Consider the following 17,811-nt stretch of genomic DNA (forward strand, 5'->3'; position numbering starts at 1 on the left):
GTACCTCAAAGCTGTATTGCTAATGGTTGGGCCATTTTCAAAAGACCCCCAAAAATCAAAAAGCAGGATGCATGTAGGTTTGAATGTAGTTTCCCCTTGGCTCTGTTAAAAGCCAGAGATTTTAGAACTGCCATGGTTAACTTAGTCTCTATGCCTATAGCTGTAGCATGAATCCTAAGAATGAACACCTGCCAAGCTATTCAGGGCTCTAAATTAATTTTTGTTCCTTTATGTAGTAAAACTCAAGTTAAAAAGTATAAAAAATTGTGAAGAAAGCTGAAATCTATTTTTGTGGCTAAACCATTTCACTTAGTTCTTTTGAATTGCTGAAAAGATCTATTAACACAAGCTTAACATACTAAACAGGATTTCTTTTTACAAGTGTAAATGGTGAGTATTAAGCTAAAATATTATTCATACTTTCTTCTGTCACATGAGACTTCTCTTCCAGGGCCATTAACAAACCGTAATCTGCTTGTAATTATCCTGCAGTGGTAGCCATGTACGTTCAATGCCATTTGTGTATTCCTGACAAACCTGTGCTGTGACCACCTTGTTTATACAGATTGCTCCTGTTCCAGTTACATCCTTGGCCACCTCTGTTGAAATTGTGTCTAACTCATCAACTTGTGTGTGCTCTGGTGAAAGTGTGCCAAAGAAGACTTGTTAAAACAATGACCAATTAGACTGTGTTATGCAAGCAACATTCCTCGTACCAGTCTCTGGACAGAATCCATATTTCTTATCTCTGTCGTAGTCTTCAGTGGTTCCACACCATCGGTATCCATCTGTTCTGCCTTCTGTTGTGCACTGGTCATAGGACTGGCCTTGGAATTTGAAGGGAAATTTGCATGGCTGCCCATCACCATTGCCACCCATTGTAAAAAGTGCTGTAGGGGGAACGAGAGAGGAAAATGTCAGAACACAAGGCTCAGTATCAACAAGGAATCACAGTGTAAAGCATCCATGATTTGGCCCTTTTTAAGATGCCCAAGGGCACCTTTTCCCCCCCTTCTCTCACGCAGTTTAAAGCTGCAGCTAAAACCCAAATGTGTATGTGGGAAGGCTTGGCAGGTTACTTCTAACTTTGCTGTTGGTTTTGATTGACTAAACAGCCATTACAGCCTCAGTCCATGTGTAGGATTTGAGGGGGTTTGCCTTTGCTTAGGCTGATCCATCAGTGGGAAGAGGCATTGTTTATGTGTGTGCTTCTTTTTACAGTAGCACTAAATAAACCCCCCAGGCCTCTTCTGGCTTAAGGGTGACTGGGAAAGGGTTCTAACAATGGAGTATTGTGACACAGATGGTCCATTTTGCCTTTTACACTTAAACCAGTAATTGGCTACAGCATCAGGGACATGAACCAGTAAGTTAAAGAAGTCCTACTAATGAGAGGATTTGGAGCTTTGCAGGCCTGGCTCACACACACAAGTTTGCTGAACTTCTGATCTGCCTGAGAGAGTGATTCTATCCTTCTACATCCTGGACATGGCAACAGCCACACAGGGGTCCTGTCTGCAACACACCCTGTGCTTCCCCGAATGTTGGGTTTTGTTTCAGGTGCTGTACTAAGATAGGAAAGGTGCATTAACTAGGGCTGTGGCTATTGTGATTGGAGAAGGACTTTATTTTTTTAAAAAAGTAGTGATAGAATTGGAGAGCATAGTTAAACTGAGTTGTTTAGATGACTCACTCACCATGAGCTGCTTCCAGCTCTAGGTCTGGCAAACTCTGCATTTTAATAGCCTTTTTTATATTGGTTTACATGTGGCTAAGTTGCAAAAACCATATGGAAAGTCAGTCTCTTACTTTGCATCCTGCCTTTCTGAGCCGCAGTTTTTCATTTTGCTTGAGGCTACATCATGTGATGGTAGCAACAATGGTTTATTAAGTTTTCAATTCCCCCTCTCTCCCCCCTTAACAATAAAATTGCGTTAATGTAAATGAAAGTTAGAGACTGGGGCAGTTTCCCCAAAAGAAAAGCCAAATTTACTTGTAAGGGGATCTTAAAGGGCCTTGTTCTGCATCATGGTAAGCTCAGCAATTTACTGGTAAAGACACACTGAAGTGAGAGCAGATTCAGACTGGACATTACTAATATGTGAACTTCACTTTTAGCTCTTCCTAGAAAAATTAACCAGTTGTGATGTCAGGAAACCTCAGGCTGGAAGGCTGCAAACCCCTGTGGCACAGATCCATGGTGGAGGTAGGTGCAGCTTCACGAGGGTTCTGCCTGGGAGAGCAGTCAGGCAGCAGCCTACAAGAACTGTGACCAGTGTGAGGGAGGTACAGGCAGAGAACAGATTGTTATATACAGGAGGACCAATGTTAGGAGCCTAAACTGCCTGTAGTGTCAGTGGAGTTTGGAAATGAGAGATATCAAGATGCCTTGATCCCATATGGCAAAGGAGAAGTTCAGCACACCTGTGTAAGATTTGCGTAGTAGGTAGATAACTTTCTGCTTTACCTCCAGCTTTGACAAACAATAGTTCAATCAGTTTACAAAATTAGGGTACAGATCTGGGACTAACTTTAGAAAAGCCTGGTGCAGCACCACAGCTTTAGACATGTTTCCATATATGCACTGTGGCTCTATAATGAGAAGAATTCAAACTAACTTCAGTGAGTTAAACATGAGAGAAACAAAGGCCAACAACCAGGAATGTTGCCGCCAACACAGACTGTCTGATATAAATCCTACCCTATCTGAATTTATTAGCTGGGGTTTAGCAAATGGTGCCTTGGAATAATGAGTGAACAATGCCACTCTGCATTTAATAAGAAACATCTGTGCATAACTGTTCATGGATCTTGCAAAACAATTACATCAGAAACAAAAGGCTGAAACCCTTCTGTTCCATTTCAGAAACCTTGACACTGGCATTTCCAGGAATCTCACTTTCAGAACCAACTCTCCCTGACAGTGCTCCACTGCTTACATTTTCAGCCTTGCATGACTTTAGGATCTTACAAAGGTGTATCAGTCAGGGTATGTGGATCTCCATTTCTCCAGCTGCCTATAATCATGGCTTCATTCTGACTGCATCTGAGTGCTTGCAGTATTTTAAAGAAATGAGCCAAATTTTTCTCTTTTGTGGCTGAAAGAATTAATCCAAGGAAGAGGCGATTTGGGGAAAGGTGGGAAATAAAGGAGATGTCAAAATTTCCCCCAAAAAAAGATTATGCAGTTATGTGCATGTGCACACTTACAGTCTGCTGAAGTAAATATTCTGAAAGTCATACCACTAACAATAAATTTTTAAAATTTTTTGTAATCTGTGTAAAGTTCATACTCCTGCTTGTTCATCCTCTGTACTTGTATTAATAGCTGTCACCAGGGTAGATCCCAGCTCTATATGTGATCTATACCAGGCAATTAGGGGTTTGGAAATTAAAGAATAACTTTTTACTGCATTAGGGCTCAAGACTGATATGTTCTACAACAGATTATCTTTGGAAACCACTGCCATCCTGAGGCAGAAAATCTGTAATCTTGTATTTGAAACTGTATAGTCTTGCAAATGAGCTTGAAAAAACCCCAAAACTTGTCAAGCAGGAATCCATTTAGTGTTTGGCTACAACAGGATTCCAGAGAATCCTATTTTGAACTTTTTCTATGTACACATACCTGCAAAATTTTGAAAAATGCATTTCTTTTCAGACATGTACATATGAATACATGTACATGTGTGGCAGTACTTGTGTGCTGGGACATGTTGGGCTCTACTTGTGCATTGTTGGGCTGGCAAACCCCTGAACATATTTTGGTAGCTTGAGGCTTAAGCATCACTGATCTTCTTTCAGCAATCTGGATTCTCTTTCCTTGTACTGACTGCATGTAGCCATAACATTATAAATAAGTTCAGTACTATTGTTTCAAGCAGGATTAGCATGAATATGAAAAAAGCACCATTTCTTTCTGGTTTGCTCTCCTTCAAAACTTTCTTATTTTTTTTTATGACCCAGGAGTAGTAGGCAGGACTTTTACTGACCCAGTGCTTGATATGAAAGGTAAAAAGAGTGATGAAACACTCCCTGCTGCCCAAAGCTAATAGTCAGTTATGTACAAAGGGAAATAAATGAGTGTGGGAAACTGCAGTACTGGGAATGTCTGTTAATGTATGTGCCAGGAACTGGCAAACAGGACGTGGAACGAGTGGCTGAAAGCACCTTACCGTCTCTACTCTTCTCACTGCTGATAAATTACCTCAGTAGGCTACAGCCAATTAATTGCTTCTCTAAAGGTTTCCTACTGTGTGATGTACAGGAGATGAAATTAACACTCATACCAATAAATAGTCTGAAATGTTATATCCTCAAGATGTAAAGGCTCATCAAAATTTTCAAGCACAGAAATATGTGTTCCTATTGTTTTTAAAGGAAACATATTGTTATAAATTCATTTGAAAGATAATAATAAAAATTATATTGTGTATGATTTTAAAAAGTTATGGCTACACAAAGGCATTATACTCGTTATCTAATCTGTAAATGAATGTTTCCAAATATGAAATAAAATCCTTGTGAAACAGAGAGTTCTGGTCATCTTCCAAAAGGTAGAATTAAAGTACAATCTCAGCTTTCCTAGACCCTCTAATAATTTAGTACAGATACTGGCATGTTATGATTTCTGAAAGACATTCATTCCTTTATCTAAAAGGAAAGGAAGTGGGAAAAACACAAGAAGTGGATGAGCAAAGAAGAAAGGAACAGTCTGCCAGGAGAAAAATCACTAGAAACATTGGTCTACTTACACTCATGGGGACAAAAGCCATATTTCCCATCTGCATCGAAGTCTTTGGTTGTGGAACACCAGAGGAATCCATCGCTGCGTCCTGCATCTGTGCAGCTGTTGTATTCCTTGCCATTGAACCAGAAGGGAAATTTGCAGTATTCACCATCTGCATTTCCATACTTCACTCTGACCACTACAAAGAGAACAAATGCAGTGGTGAAACTAGCCACCAACTGATACAAAAAATACAATTTCTGGACATCTTATTTTCCTGGAAGATACTGATATAGAAATGCAGTCTGAATTTCCATTTTGAAATTCAATATACTGCTGGTCTCTCTATTGGCAAGATGATCATAGCTGAAATATAAACTGGTAATTTTAAAAGAATTACATGGATATTACTCATGGTGAAGTGTTAGAATCAGCCCAGAAAAATATATATGTTGTTACTATGGCAAGGCAAAGTTATAAACATGCTGTTAATACATTTAGTAATTTAGTTTCTTTAGTAATATGGTCTAAAATGTTCAGTATAGTTTCAAAGGTTCCAGGCAGCAGCTGAAAATGAGCTGAACATGCCTTGTGCCTCATAAACCACTTTGGTATTTCCAGTGGGACTTGTGTGACATCTGTGGCACGGGGGGACAGGGTAAGGAACACAGACACACCCAGATCCTGGGGTTTATTTCAATTTGTACACACATGTAGTCTTATGAATACAGTATTGGTGCTGGAATATATGTTAATGCATAGATAAGTCACTTATTCATTGCATTTCTTTTAATGGCAGTAACTAACTGGTTGCTTGTGCAGTATTTTCACTTATAGGGAAAACAGTTTCCTCCTGCCTCTGAGGCAGGGAACCAGTCCAGTTAGTAGTTACCAGCTGGTGCTTCTTCTGAAGGTGAAAGAAAGCCCAACAGAAGGAAGATGACTATTTTGGTATTAAAGTTCAATTATTTTTTTGATGGGAAGACAGATGAGAAAGCTAGAATTTGAAATGAAACACAAATGTGAGTTTATATTCTTATTTTAAGTGTTCCAAATTATTTTACAGGACAAGATGATAATCAGTATGTATGATTGTGGCAAAGTTCAAGCAGAAAAAGCAGGTTACAAACTACTAGGCGTTTTTTGCCTAGTTCAGGTGATATTATCTAGATCTGTTCTTCTAAGGGTATGGCAAAGTGCCTGTGAAAGATTCTTGAAGATGCTCTTAATCTGCTGTTTGATGTTAATTTTGTTTTGGTCACCAGCATGAGTGATTTCTATTCCACATGTTTGTAAGATACTATGAGTATTTAAAAACCTATTCAAGTGGATGCTTCTACTTTTAGCAACTGGAGCTGCAGCTTAAATCATCTTAAATCATCATGTGAGCAGAAAAACGCTGACCAGTCTGCCTCTTGAAAATAAACTTAAAGGTATTTTAGTTTGAACCCCTGAGAACTGAAGCATTCAAAATTGTAGCCATGGCTTTGTACTTTCACAGAATTCCTGAAGGTTATGCAGCATCAGGCCTACTGTTAATTCAGTTTTTCATGGGGTAATAGTGGAGGAACAGAAAGGGAAATCCTATTTCATTAGGAATTACATAAACATGTTGTAGAAAACATTTTAAATTGTATAAATGAATTTTCACCTCCTAATATTTACTGTCAGTCAGTGAAAGAATTTAATGCAGTGCCTGAAACAGTATTAAAACAGAGCAGCCAGCAGGCCATATGTTCTGAAACATGAAAAAGTCTGGTACCTTGTCCCTCTCCAAGAGTCCACAGTTCATCATCATCAAAATGGGAGTCTCCTCCAATTCCTGGCCCTGGTGCAAAGGCATGAGCCAGGAGACCGTCTTTGCCATCAAAGGGGTATCCATCACCATGTTCTGCAGGAGCAAGCAGACAAAAAAGAGCAGTTTCTAATGACCTCAGGCAGAGTCTGTACATGAATGATGATTATCATGTGTACTTTCCCATCCAAGACAGCAGCAGAATAGTCTAGTGAGTGAATTTATTGGTTTGGGTTGTGCTGGAAAGATTGAACCAGAAGAGAAGCAGCCAGTTCTTACAAAGAACATTAAGAGTCAGTACTGCAGTTGTCACAGCATGGTATTTTATATCTCATAAGTATTGTGGAAAGAAAGCAAAAATTGTGAAGAACAGTGAAGAATTGTACATGTGATGTATGACTGTATACACAGTGCTATTTCTCAATAAAAGCTGATAGGGAATTTTAAAGTAAACATTGTAGATGAGGGATATTTTCAGGTAATTCGTATCACTCTCCAACACAGAGATTAGAAAGTAAAGGCAGATTTCACTTTGCAGGCTGCTCTTTTCTTCTGCACCTCACACTGCTGTGCTCTTTGCTTTGTGCAGGATACTCACTACCCCAGCAGGAAAGCAAAGCTGGGTGTCAGCAGTGAGCTCTGGAAAGCCAGCTTGCTCTTGCTTCTCTGAGCCCTGAAGGAGAGTATCCCTCATCCACTTGAAGTACTCCGAGAGCCAGGCAGCTCACAGGGCAGCATCAGGTTAAGCAGCTCTCATGTGAACACACTGTAGGCTTTTCTTGGAAGTACACCACTTGTGGGTAAGGCAGGCTGGCACGGGCATAGCCCTGGTATTCATAGCTCTCCCACCACACTGACCTGTGCATCAAAGCTGGCTGCCAGCATCTCCAGTTGCATCATTCCTGGTCTTTTGGTCTGATGTCTTGCCATTTAACAGAAGCCCTAAATACATAGGCCTGATTCTCTCCTCTGCTACACTGATTTCAGGCTGGTGTCACTCTTAATACTAGTTCAGTTCATTCCCTTCAGGAGACTAGTGTGTCAGTAGTTAAGAAAAAGATTTTGACATATATCAGGTGCTTTACTCCCGTTTATTTCAAAGTAGATCCTTTGCTTAAGAGAAAGGTTAAAAATGAAGAAACCTCACAGCTGTCTCAGCCCCTGTGAATCTGATATGCAGTAAAGTGATAGGAATGACTGAATTGTGGAAGCAGCTCTTTGCCCGCAGTATCTGAGCTGGCTATAGCCAGCAAGTACTAAAACCAGCAGAAACACTTCTGCTTTTGTAAGAATTTTTTTTTTTTTTTTTTTTTTTTTTTTTTTTTGCAAACCGAGCCAGTCTGGATGAGGATCTGAAGTCCTGAGTGTACAGAATCTCTGCAGCTTTTGAGGTCAACTCATCAGTAGCTAAAGCAATGAAAACCAGCTTGAAATGAAGGCTTTTACAAAGAGTTCAGTTATTCTTTGAACTCTTCACTTAACTTCCAAAGTCTACCTCCCAAGTAATTGGCTGCACAAATATCTTTATTGGTATTAAAAATTCTGTGACTGTCCAGAAGTTAAAACCCCCCATGTTTACACTGGAAAGCCATAAATATTTTTTCAGGGGAAACCAAAATTAATTGAGAAGGCATGCACAATGAAAATGAATCAAGTCACCCATCATCAGCTGCACCCAAACCATAGTTCTGCTCATGATCCATATTTTTAAATTCTTCAAGACCAAAGAATGCATTGAAAGCTTGCATTCTGCCATGCTAAAGAATGGAAACCAGCTATGGAGTCAAAATTGGAAGGCACGAATCCATTTTTAAGCTCTCCAGTATGTTAGAACTCTCACCACTATCACTGGAAAACAGCATACAAAGCTATAAATAAGTGGTATGATGCTATTCCGTTCTCTTCTGTGGCAGGAAGCCAGCTCACATCATCTGAAGATCTATACCAATATGTCTCAGTTCTATTTCTGATTTGTAAATTTAAAAATAAAATGTTGCCCCTAGCAATTCTCTTTTGGAAAGATAAATATAGTGTAAGGATATTGTATAAATACTTCCCTCTCTCTCATGTAAAAGAAAGTCTTAGTGAAATTAGATCTTAGCTTGTATGAGCCAAGTGTGAACTAGGACAAGGTTTGCCAGAAAGGCTCATGAGGGTGGATCATTCTAATACTGAGGATTAATGAAAGGAACAAAACCAAAAACATAAGTAAAAATCGAAAAATATACCCCATCGGCCAAAATTAATCATAATGTCTGCTTCTCCATCATTTATTCGGTTAAATCTCAGCGGTGTGACATCACTCCAGACTTGAAAGGCTCGAGCAAAGGCATCATCTACTGTCTCAGGATCCAAATCTGGGGTATAGCCTATAATCCTTAGAGGTAAAAGCAACAGTTAAGTAACACACAAACATGCTCCCTGTATTAGTTGTTTACTGCTCAACATGCTGAGTAGACTCAGCAGTGAAACCAGCTAAGAGGTAACACTGCTGCACATGAGATCTAAACAACTTCCTTTGATTCAGAGATGTGTTTAGATGTTGCACTTACGGTTTATTTTCTTTTGGAATTGATGCAGCAGCAAGAAGAAAATTATAAATCCAGAGGCTGTAAAGCCTGGATGGCAGTGAGCCTTGCACAAAACATTTTGAGTTTTGCATTAGCACTGAGACCAGAAAAGGAGCTCAGTAACATTCTGGAAGTTTCAAGTGTGGATTGTTTTGCCCTTCAATAAGAGCAGAAAAGCAGCCCTTCTCCCTCACCTGTGTCTCTAACTGTATATTATTTCATCCCTGTGGAATGCTAATCCTTTACCTGTGTGTGGGATACATTGGCAATAGGATGCACAGGGAAATAGGAAGAAAAAGCATGTAAGATAAAGCTGCAGGCCTGACCTGAGAAAGGGACAAACTCTCTAGTATGTTGCTTTCTTCTTCTTCATATATTTTAATTGGACTTCTTACTGCCTTATATTATAGCCTATCTGCCATGTAAAGACTAAAGACAAGTTTCCAATTCTTTGCTGCTGTGACTGTGCATAGTGAGGGAAACTATTTTGTGCCTAAGGAGAGTGAGGAAGAATCAGAGGGAGCACATCAGCAAGTAGGGGCTGCAAGAGCAGCTGCCACGGGTTTTTTCAGCGTTTATTAGGTTAGTCACAGCCCAACGAACGCTTGGAGTCCAAACGTGTGAGGGAACAGCAGACTAAGTCAAGCACCTAAGACGAATCTGCTGGTTTTTCTCATTGGTGGTAAATGATTGCTCATGGACCACCTAAGGTAATGAGTTTTTTACTACAATGAGAGCTGTATTGGTCCCTAACTCTTCAGAAGAATATGAAATTAGAACATGCCAAACTTATTGCAATAGGCTTGTTATAACTTGTATTTGTATATAGCTGAAATACAATTGCTTGATTTTAAAATTTATTTAATCATCTCCTTTTTAGGACTGCAGGATGAAGAGGAGTTTGGCCTCTGCAATCAATAAATACTGTGATCCTCCTGGAGCAGGTGGGCAGGTGAGATACTCCTGCTCCAACTCCCTTAGGATGCTTGCTGCAGATCAAAGAGTAAACCCAAAATCTCTTTAGTTTCAACCAGAAAGTTGATGTCGAGATGATTCTTCCTGATACATTACAGTTTGAAATCACAGAGGTATTTGTTAAAGCATCTGGTAGTCATCCAAACACCAGAGGATTCTAATTCAAGGAGTCTTGTCTAGCCTTTGGGTCTTGGAAGTGCTATGGTTATATGTGAACAGAACCCAGCATTACCAGTCAGTACCAGTCAGTACCTGTATGTTATATGATTCTTTTCCCATTTTGGCTTTCTTGCAAAGAAGTTGTAATTGGCTACATCAGGGTTACCACAACGAGGTTTCTTCATTGTCTCAATAGTGTTTTGATCCAAATCTCCTGTTTCAGGCAGCCCAAAAAATTTCTGCATTTTCTTCAGCGTATCTTTCAGGACAAATAAATTGCAACTGTCTTTTGGGCACCCATAGTATTTATTCAGGTATTGCTTGGGAAAAAAAGCACAGAACAAAGAATTTAAAATTCATAAAATAAATAGTTAATCATTGTAAAGAAATAAATACTGTAATTCCATGTTAGCTTTCTACCTGTAATTTTTAAGTTTTCAAAATTACTATTATTAGTAAGTGAGGGACCAGCAGAATCATCTTAATTGACACAAAGCATCCTTGATCACATGATGTTGCTAATTAAACAGTCATTTCCACTATTAGCTATCACCTTTACTTAATGAATTGCTTTTAGTTATTAGAACATAGAGCTTCAATGTAGAGCTACAAAGTAAAAATGGGTTTGTCTTTTTTTGTTTTCTTTATGATGTATAAATCTGCTTACAGTTTTAGACTTTGTGTAATTGGTGTTGGAAGAATCTGGATTATTGAGAAACTTCTCAAGAAATCAAAGCAACCCCACAAATGAGACCGCATTGATTGCAAAGAAAAACCCCATTCTTTATTCAAACCACACAGAGTTGTTTGAATGTTGTATGTGTTTGCTTTTGAGCCAAACATTGCAAAGAACTGAAGAAGAAAGTATTTGGTAACATTTCAGTTGCTTGGACACTGCAGCCAATCAATATTTGCATACTTAAAACTCCACTGAATGCTCCAGCACATTATGGCCAGACTGATGTTTCTGATACAGCCATGATGGCAATTCATACAGTTCTTTCTCATTAAAAAAGAGTGATCATAAGAGATCCAAAAGATGGCACAAATCCCATTATTTTCATCTCCTACCTAAAATAATACCCACCAAAGTCTCTTCCCCTTCTCTTAAGAATGAGTTTACAGTATTTTATGCCTCTCTGTGAAAGAAAAGCTTCAGCGGTGTGAAATGGCAGCTACTCCCAAACTGCACCCAAATGGGTGCTTGGCACTGCCCAGAGCTGAGAGATGCCAATGGTGCTGTGAGACAGGAAGGTTGCAAGTTACTGATTTTCCTGGTAAAAACAATCTGCAGCCGAGGAAGAAAAACCCTTCAGGTATTGTATCCCAAATATTAACTACAAGTCCAAGGTAGGAAAACACCTGAATAAGGTAAAGGTCTATTTGCCAAAAATACACGAGGACTATTTCAAACTGAGGATTACAAGAAGCCTGCCAAAAAGACTGCACATTTAAGTTCTTGCGCCAGCAAGTATTCCCAAGAGAAACCTTGTTTCATGTGTCTAATTAATTGCTGAAATACACCCAGGAGACTGGGGATATTACCACAACATCAGGAATATAAAGCAGAGGATATTTGATACCTGCTGTTGGTCAAGCCTAGATTTCACCACTCTCCTCACAAAGTCCAGGCTAACCTCATCTGCCCAGCATAGGAAATGGTTCAGGGCTTACTCAGAAAAGGATTTAATCAAGATGTTACACCATTTCCTTCAGAAGGTCCTCCATTCATCATGATTAAGCACAGACTGTGGCTAGTTTTTGTGATTTTTGTAATGTACTTCTGATGTGGTATTTCTCCAGTGGAGACTGTGGCACTGGCAAATAAGGAACACAGAGTGGATTCATCTTAGCTTCCACTGAGCTGCTGTCTACACATAGTTAATGGGGCCTGGTGGAAATGATGTGAAATGCATTAAGAACATAATCAAACAAGCCAGTTTGGTTCTTATCCTGATTTTCACTTTCATGTAGTTCGATGGATTTTCTTATGCCTCTGCTTGCATCCCCCAATGATGTACCATAGTATAATATAGACTGTATATCAGGATTGAAGTTTACTGAAGAAACAGGCTGCTGCTCTTGCCATTTTAGGTTTGGGAGCAAGCTATACAACCAAAAATATAATCTGTGGCATGATAAAGAATTTTACTTGATAGAATTCTAAATAAAAAGCTAACCCCTTTCAGTTTTTCCTAAAATGGAGATTTTATTGAAGATGACAAATGACCATGATCAGCTGTTCTATGAGGAGAGAATCTTGAAGAAATGTAATGTCTATGCAAACCACATCTTGGCCTAGGCTGTGAAACGCTGTTCCCTCAGAGTCAGCAGGGAGCTGTGGTGATCTGGAATTTTGATCCAGCCCATTAATGAAACAGGGTCCAGCTGCAACATTGCAATTTGTGTTCTGATGCTGAGTGTTGGGGCTGTTCTGATGGAGGGTGTGAGGAAATGCAGCCAGTAAGCATTGCCCAAGAATACCCCAAGAAAGACAAAGAAGTGGTGCAGAGTTAAACCAGCTTGTAATTTTCCTCTGAGTACACATAATAAATAGGTTGTTTGAAAGAAACAGAGATGAGGGGAGATGTGGATTGCAGTTATTAAATAAAAGCCTGGCTGTGTCTAAGAAAATAGATTCTCTAAGAGTGGTTAAATTGCTGTTAGACATGTGGGACCCCTCTCTCCTCTCCCAAATGCACTGCCCCTGCCCCCAGCCCTTGGCTACTGTGCTGTTAGGGCAAAACTGTGGGTGAATTTGTTTTGTTAACGACTGAGGAATGCCATTTTTGGGTCAGTTTGTCTGTTTTTCCTAAACTTTCCAACACAGCTCCCAACTGGAAATTCTCTCTCTACCCTCCCCCAGACCTTCTTTAACCTGGGAAGCTTTCCCAAGATGCATACACACTCCTAAAGAGAAGTGACCAACTTTCAAATCTCTATGTCCTAAAATAAGAGTAATTTATCTCAATCCTCCTTAAAATGGATTTACTGCTGAAGAAGAGAAATGTCTATAATTTACATGCTAAATAAGGATAATCTATCTCAATCTCCCTTTAAATGGACTTCCACATAATGTCACTTTTATGAAGGTCCATGGGGCTAAAAAAAGGTTAGAATAAAATGCTGTAGAGTTATAGCTATAATTTGCTCATATCACAGAAATCCAAACTCCTTTTTTTTGTTCCAGATTGGATTTGGGAAAAAAAGTCTTTAAACCTTTGATGAGATTGTTTTCCAAAGTCAAAACTAGTCACAATGGCTTCTGAAATTCGAGCCAGCTTTCAGTTGTAGTGTCCCTTAAAGCTGTGTTTATGCAATGCATGGTAAACAATCTGGAAAACACACTTCTGAAACTGTGATACATGCATTAAGAGAGTCTCGACTGCCCTCACGTCTACTTGATTTAAGTAAAAAGAATTACATGTCTCTTATTTGCCCTTCTCCCCTCTTACCATTGCAATCTTTTGATTATAGTTGTGATGATTTACTAAAAGTATTTTGTAGCTTGAGACCTAAGGAAAAAAAAACCCAAAAAACTGACTTTCTTTGCTGGCTTTAAAAATTTTAAGAGAGGAAACATTACTTGGCTCCAGTTTTAACTTTTGAAAGCTGATACCTTTGCTAGCTAGCTAGCACTTCCAGAGACTCTAGGGAAAGAATGCTACACTCATTCCTTAGCCTCAGCTGAAACAAGAAAGAAACATCTGCTTATGAAACAACAATATAAATCTGAAGCAAAGATGAAACCAACACTTACCACTGCTAGTTCTTTGTCTGTTTTGGGAGTGCTGTCTCCAGGAAACTTAATGATTGGTGACGGTGCGGCTAAAGTTTTGTTAAAAAGATATACTTGGATGAATAGTACTTTAAAAATGAAGCCACAGCCAATGTGAGTCTTCATGCTGCCTAAACTTGCACTCTCCTCTTTGGAAAAAGCTTTTGCCCACTGCCTCTCCGTTACTTTAGCTGCAGTGCACCAGTTGCTTATCTGCACATCTTAACTCTCAGCACCGTTTTCCCTTTTGCTTGCTCTAGCAATTCCTTTGTATGTTTAAAACATCCAGATGCGCAGTCTCAAGCTACCACAAGAGGAAGTCTGAAAACTAGTGGAAACATGAGAAAAGGGCAGTTACCAGATGTGATTGCTGTGATTTTAAGGTAGCAACAGGCAGATAGTTATTATTGCTGAAAGAGGCCACATTTTCTCCTCATTTGTATATATGAAAGCATTTATTTATGCCAGAGAGGAAGAAAAAACAAAACTTGACAATCTTGAAGACATAGTGTCCCACATTTATTTAAAAAAAAAAAAAAAAAAAAGAGAGAGAAAGAAATTACTAAACATTATTTTCCTGGCTAGGAATTTTTACTATTTTTTAGCCTATTTTTATGTCACAGACATAATGATATGCTTTAGTCATACGTGGTTATGCTTCCACACAGTGCCTTGCAGCAAACATTTTGATTATGGATTTTGAGACAGACCCTGCACAGGGCGGTGCAGCTGAGTGAGGCTTCTTGTCCCCCTCCTGCTGAGACTACACAGAGTGTGGGTCTGTACTCAGGGCTCAGCGTGCTCTGTGTGAGCCTCACTCCCTCCCTGCTCTCTGCACAACCTGCAGAACTCTCAGTAAGATTATTGTGGCTCCTTGGGTTCAGACCCAGCTTGAGGCTTTGCCACCAACAGACACAGCGTGTCACCTTACCCCTACAGGGTAAAATATAATTAGGCAGATTCAGCAGTAGAAATTAACTTTAATAACTGATGTCAGGGAAATTGTACAAAATTCAGTGTTTGCTTGTAAGGGGGGTTTGACCACCTGGTGCAGCTGCCTTAATCTGAAATTTTGGTGTAAATATGGCCATTGTCATGGACAGTCCATTTATTGTGTCATTCATAATATTGCCAGGTTTGAGGTGCTATTACAAGTGAAATATTATTTTAGCTGAATATCCCTAATCTGGGGGTTTTGCTCATCACATTTCAAGATGGGAGGCTGGTAATTCTGCATGATTGCAAACTGTGTTCTGGCCAGCCAAGGGTCTACAGTTTCTACTAAACACAAGTCCAGCTATGAAAGTTCCTCTGACCTGTATGTCACCATAAAGATTGCCACGGCTTTCCAATGAATGCTAAATGAAAAGTTTTCCAGATATGACCCCTGTTAACAAATAGGGCTGTTAATGAAAAGAAGGTACTTTGCAGGTGTTTGGAATTTACTGATGATATTTGATAATAGATTGCAAATAGTTAATATTGGCAGTTGTTTGATTTATGTTAATATCAAGCTATTTTGCTAACTGTGCCCCATCATTCATGAAGAGAATAGTCTTACATAAAGGCAAGGATTTCAAAGGAGGGGCTGAGGGCTCAGGGAGAAAGCATTTTCAGGGGCTTGTGCTGCCCATATACTTCGAATGAGAGCCCAACACAGCAACTATATGCAGGGCTGCTGGGTGAATCAGCCATGGGAAATGTCACTTGACGCTCAGGAGAGAAAGAGGAGTTACGGGAACTTTGTGCATGAATGGAGCTGTCTTTGTCAGCAAGTGGTTTTGTATTTATCCCTGCTCATCCTTTCAGGAACGAATCCAGTGTGACTTGAGTTAGAGTGAACAACTTTCCCCTAATGGTTCAACTTTGAAATGACACATTCTTTTGTAGCATTTCCCCATCAGCAAAAATCCATGGTCATTTAAAGTGTTGCTGTAATAAACAGCAGTTCTGGAAATATGATCCAGGTTTTCCAGTGCCCAGTACTTGGTTGTGGGGAATGACTCTTCTGCTTTGTTTGTGATGACAGCTCATATTTGTATCTGGCCATGTGACACTGTAAGAGAACAAAGGCTAAGGCTTCACTATGTGTGCCAAGTTAGTCTTAGGTCTCCTTAATTAAGCAAGTAAAAATATTAGGTATCATGTTGCAAATTCTGCAGTTATTTCTGTGCTCCATGTTAGGTCAAGGGCTGACATAAATCTTAAGTCATGAGAACCACGTCATTTTCATAAGAATTTTAATGTAATTTATGACAGCTTAGCAGCTTTCATTTAGAAGGGTACTGTGGTGAAGCCGTTTAAAGCCAAATGTGTCCTGGCACATTCAGTTGCACTCATACACCTCATTGAAAACTAATGAATGCTCTGTTCTCCCTCTGTCCTAATGAATATTGGATCAGAAATGGATGAGGAAACTTTTGAAGGGACTGTGAGGTCTGTGCAGTTTGAAAATCTCACTGTATTTTGTTTCTTATCTTTGCTGGCAATGAGAGTAGGTTGAGGTCACCTTTTAAATACACTTTGTAAAAGAAACTGGCAAAGCAACAGAAACCACGCAGACCTGCAGTGAAGCATTGTTTCTCACCTTTGTTTGCATTTTTGCTGATACTACTTCAGTGAGTGAGCAGTTAAGCAAGTTATGTTCAATTAGGAAACATAATACATAATGGAATATTGGATTTATGGGTATTGGGTGAAGCAATAGATTGAGTTTCTGAGCAGTCAGTGAAAAGCATTCTCTTTCATTAGCACATGACATCAGAGATCCTGGCTGAGCTGCCCCTCTTTCAGATTGGCAATGCAAAATAAATGCCGATGACACTTTGTGAGAGTAGAAGTCCTATTGTATTGAGACTAAATTTGGGGTAAAATGTTTCTTATCTCCTTGTATTTGTCTTCAAGCTCTATGTCTTTAAGCTCTAAGCCATCATCCTGTTCTTAGTGTGCTACAGAGGTGCTGCTTTTACAGGCTGGGAATGCAGTGGTATTCAGTCCTGGCAGTAGGGACATTTGGCTGCTGGCTGGCCTCTGCTTTGACTCAGAGGTTGGGCTAAATGACTCTTGAGGTCAGTTACAGCCCAAATTACCCCGTCACCCTACCACTCTTGCTGAGTTTGAAGACATTATGATGTGTTTTCTTATCTCAGACTAGGTAAGGTTAAATCAGGGAGACAGACTCTGAAGCAACTGAAGTGACATATTCTGACATTGACAGATTAACTGGTGTTAGTGTTTAGTGCATAAACATTCCTCAGCCCTCCATACCCTGAAGAGATTACTTCTGACAGTAATTAATTAGATTAAATAATTAAATAATTAATTCTGGGTAGACTCCCTAGAAGTTAAACGTTAAGCAAAGAGGCAATACAAAATGAAGGGAAAGAAGAAAAGGCCCTGCTGAGAAGAGAATCCAAGGCCATCTACCAACTTTATAGAAGAGCTGAAGCAATAACCTAGCTTTCCTTTCTCTTACCATAATCCTCCATAAGATATTTTGTCTATGTAAACAGATGCTACCTCTGGATTAGCTACAGAAAATGAACAGTTATATCTCCTATTATTGCCTTTATGTATTTGTGGAAAAATTAATTTCCCTGTTGCATATAATTTCTATATTAGGTATTTTTATGATATACACATTGCTTTATCTCTCCTTAATCATAAAAAGCTCCTCTATAGTTACTGAGTTTGTTTCAGGTCAGAACAACTCCATATTGAAAATTTTAAACTATCTACTTTGTGAGTAAGATACCAAATTTACTTTTTAAATGTCTACTTCCATGCATTAATAGTTACTGTATGG

The 17,811-nt window shown here is 39.3% G+C and overlaps 1 protein-coding gene across 1 annotated transcript in view; it reads right to left on the bottom strand.

The window, feature by feature from the left end:
* MMP2 (matrix metallopeptidase 2) overlaps positions 1-14,312 on the bottom strand; it is a 29,392-nt gene extending 15,080 nt beyond the window's left edge. Inside the window, exons 1-6 of the mRNA XM_042027492.1 lie at positions 13,989-14,312; positions 10,322-10,548; positions 8,753-8,901; positions 6,492-6,620; positions 4,755-4,928; positions 717-890 (exon numbers count right to left, since the gene is read on the bottom strand). Coding sequence (XP_041883426.1) covers positions 717-890; positions 4,755-4,928; positions 6,492-6,620; positions 8,753-8,901; positions 10,322-10,548; positions 13,989-14,132 — 997 coding nt within the window. The 5' untranslated portion in view covers positions 14,133-14,312. The remainder of the gene's footprint in view (positions 1-716; positions 891-4,754; positions 4,929-6,491; positions 6,621-8,752; positions 8,902-10,321; positions 10,549-13,988) is intronic.
* Between the last annotated feature and the right edge of the window lie 3,499 nt (positions 14,313-17,811).

Source organism: Corvus kubaryi, unplaced genomic scaffold (assembly GCF_017639235.1).
Source record: "Corvus kubaryi isolate FWS band 111438036 unplaced genomic scaffold, C.kubaryi_AGA036_p1.0 37300, whole genome shotgun sequence".
NCBI classification, from domain to species: domain Eukaryota; kingdom Metazoa; phylum Chordata; class Aves; order Passeriformes; family Corvidae; genus Corvus; species Corvus kubaryi.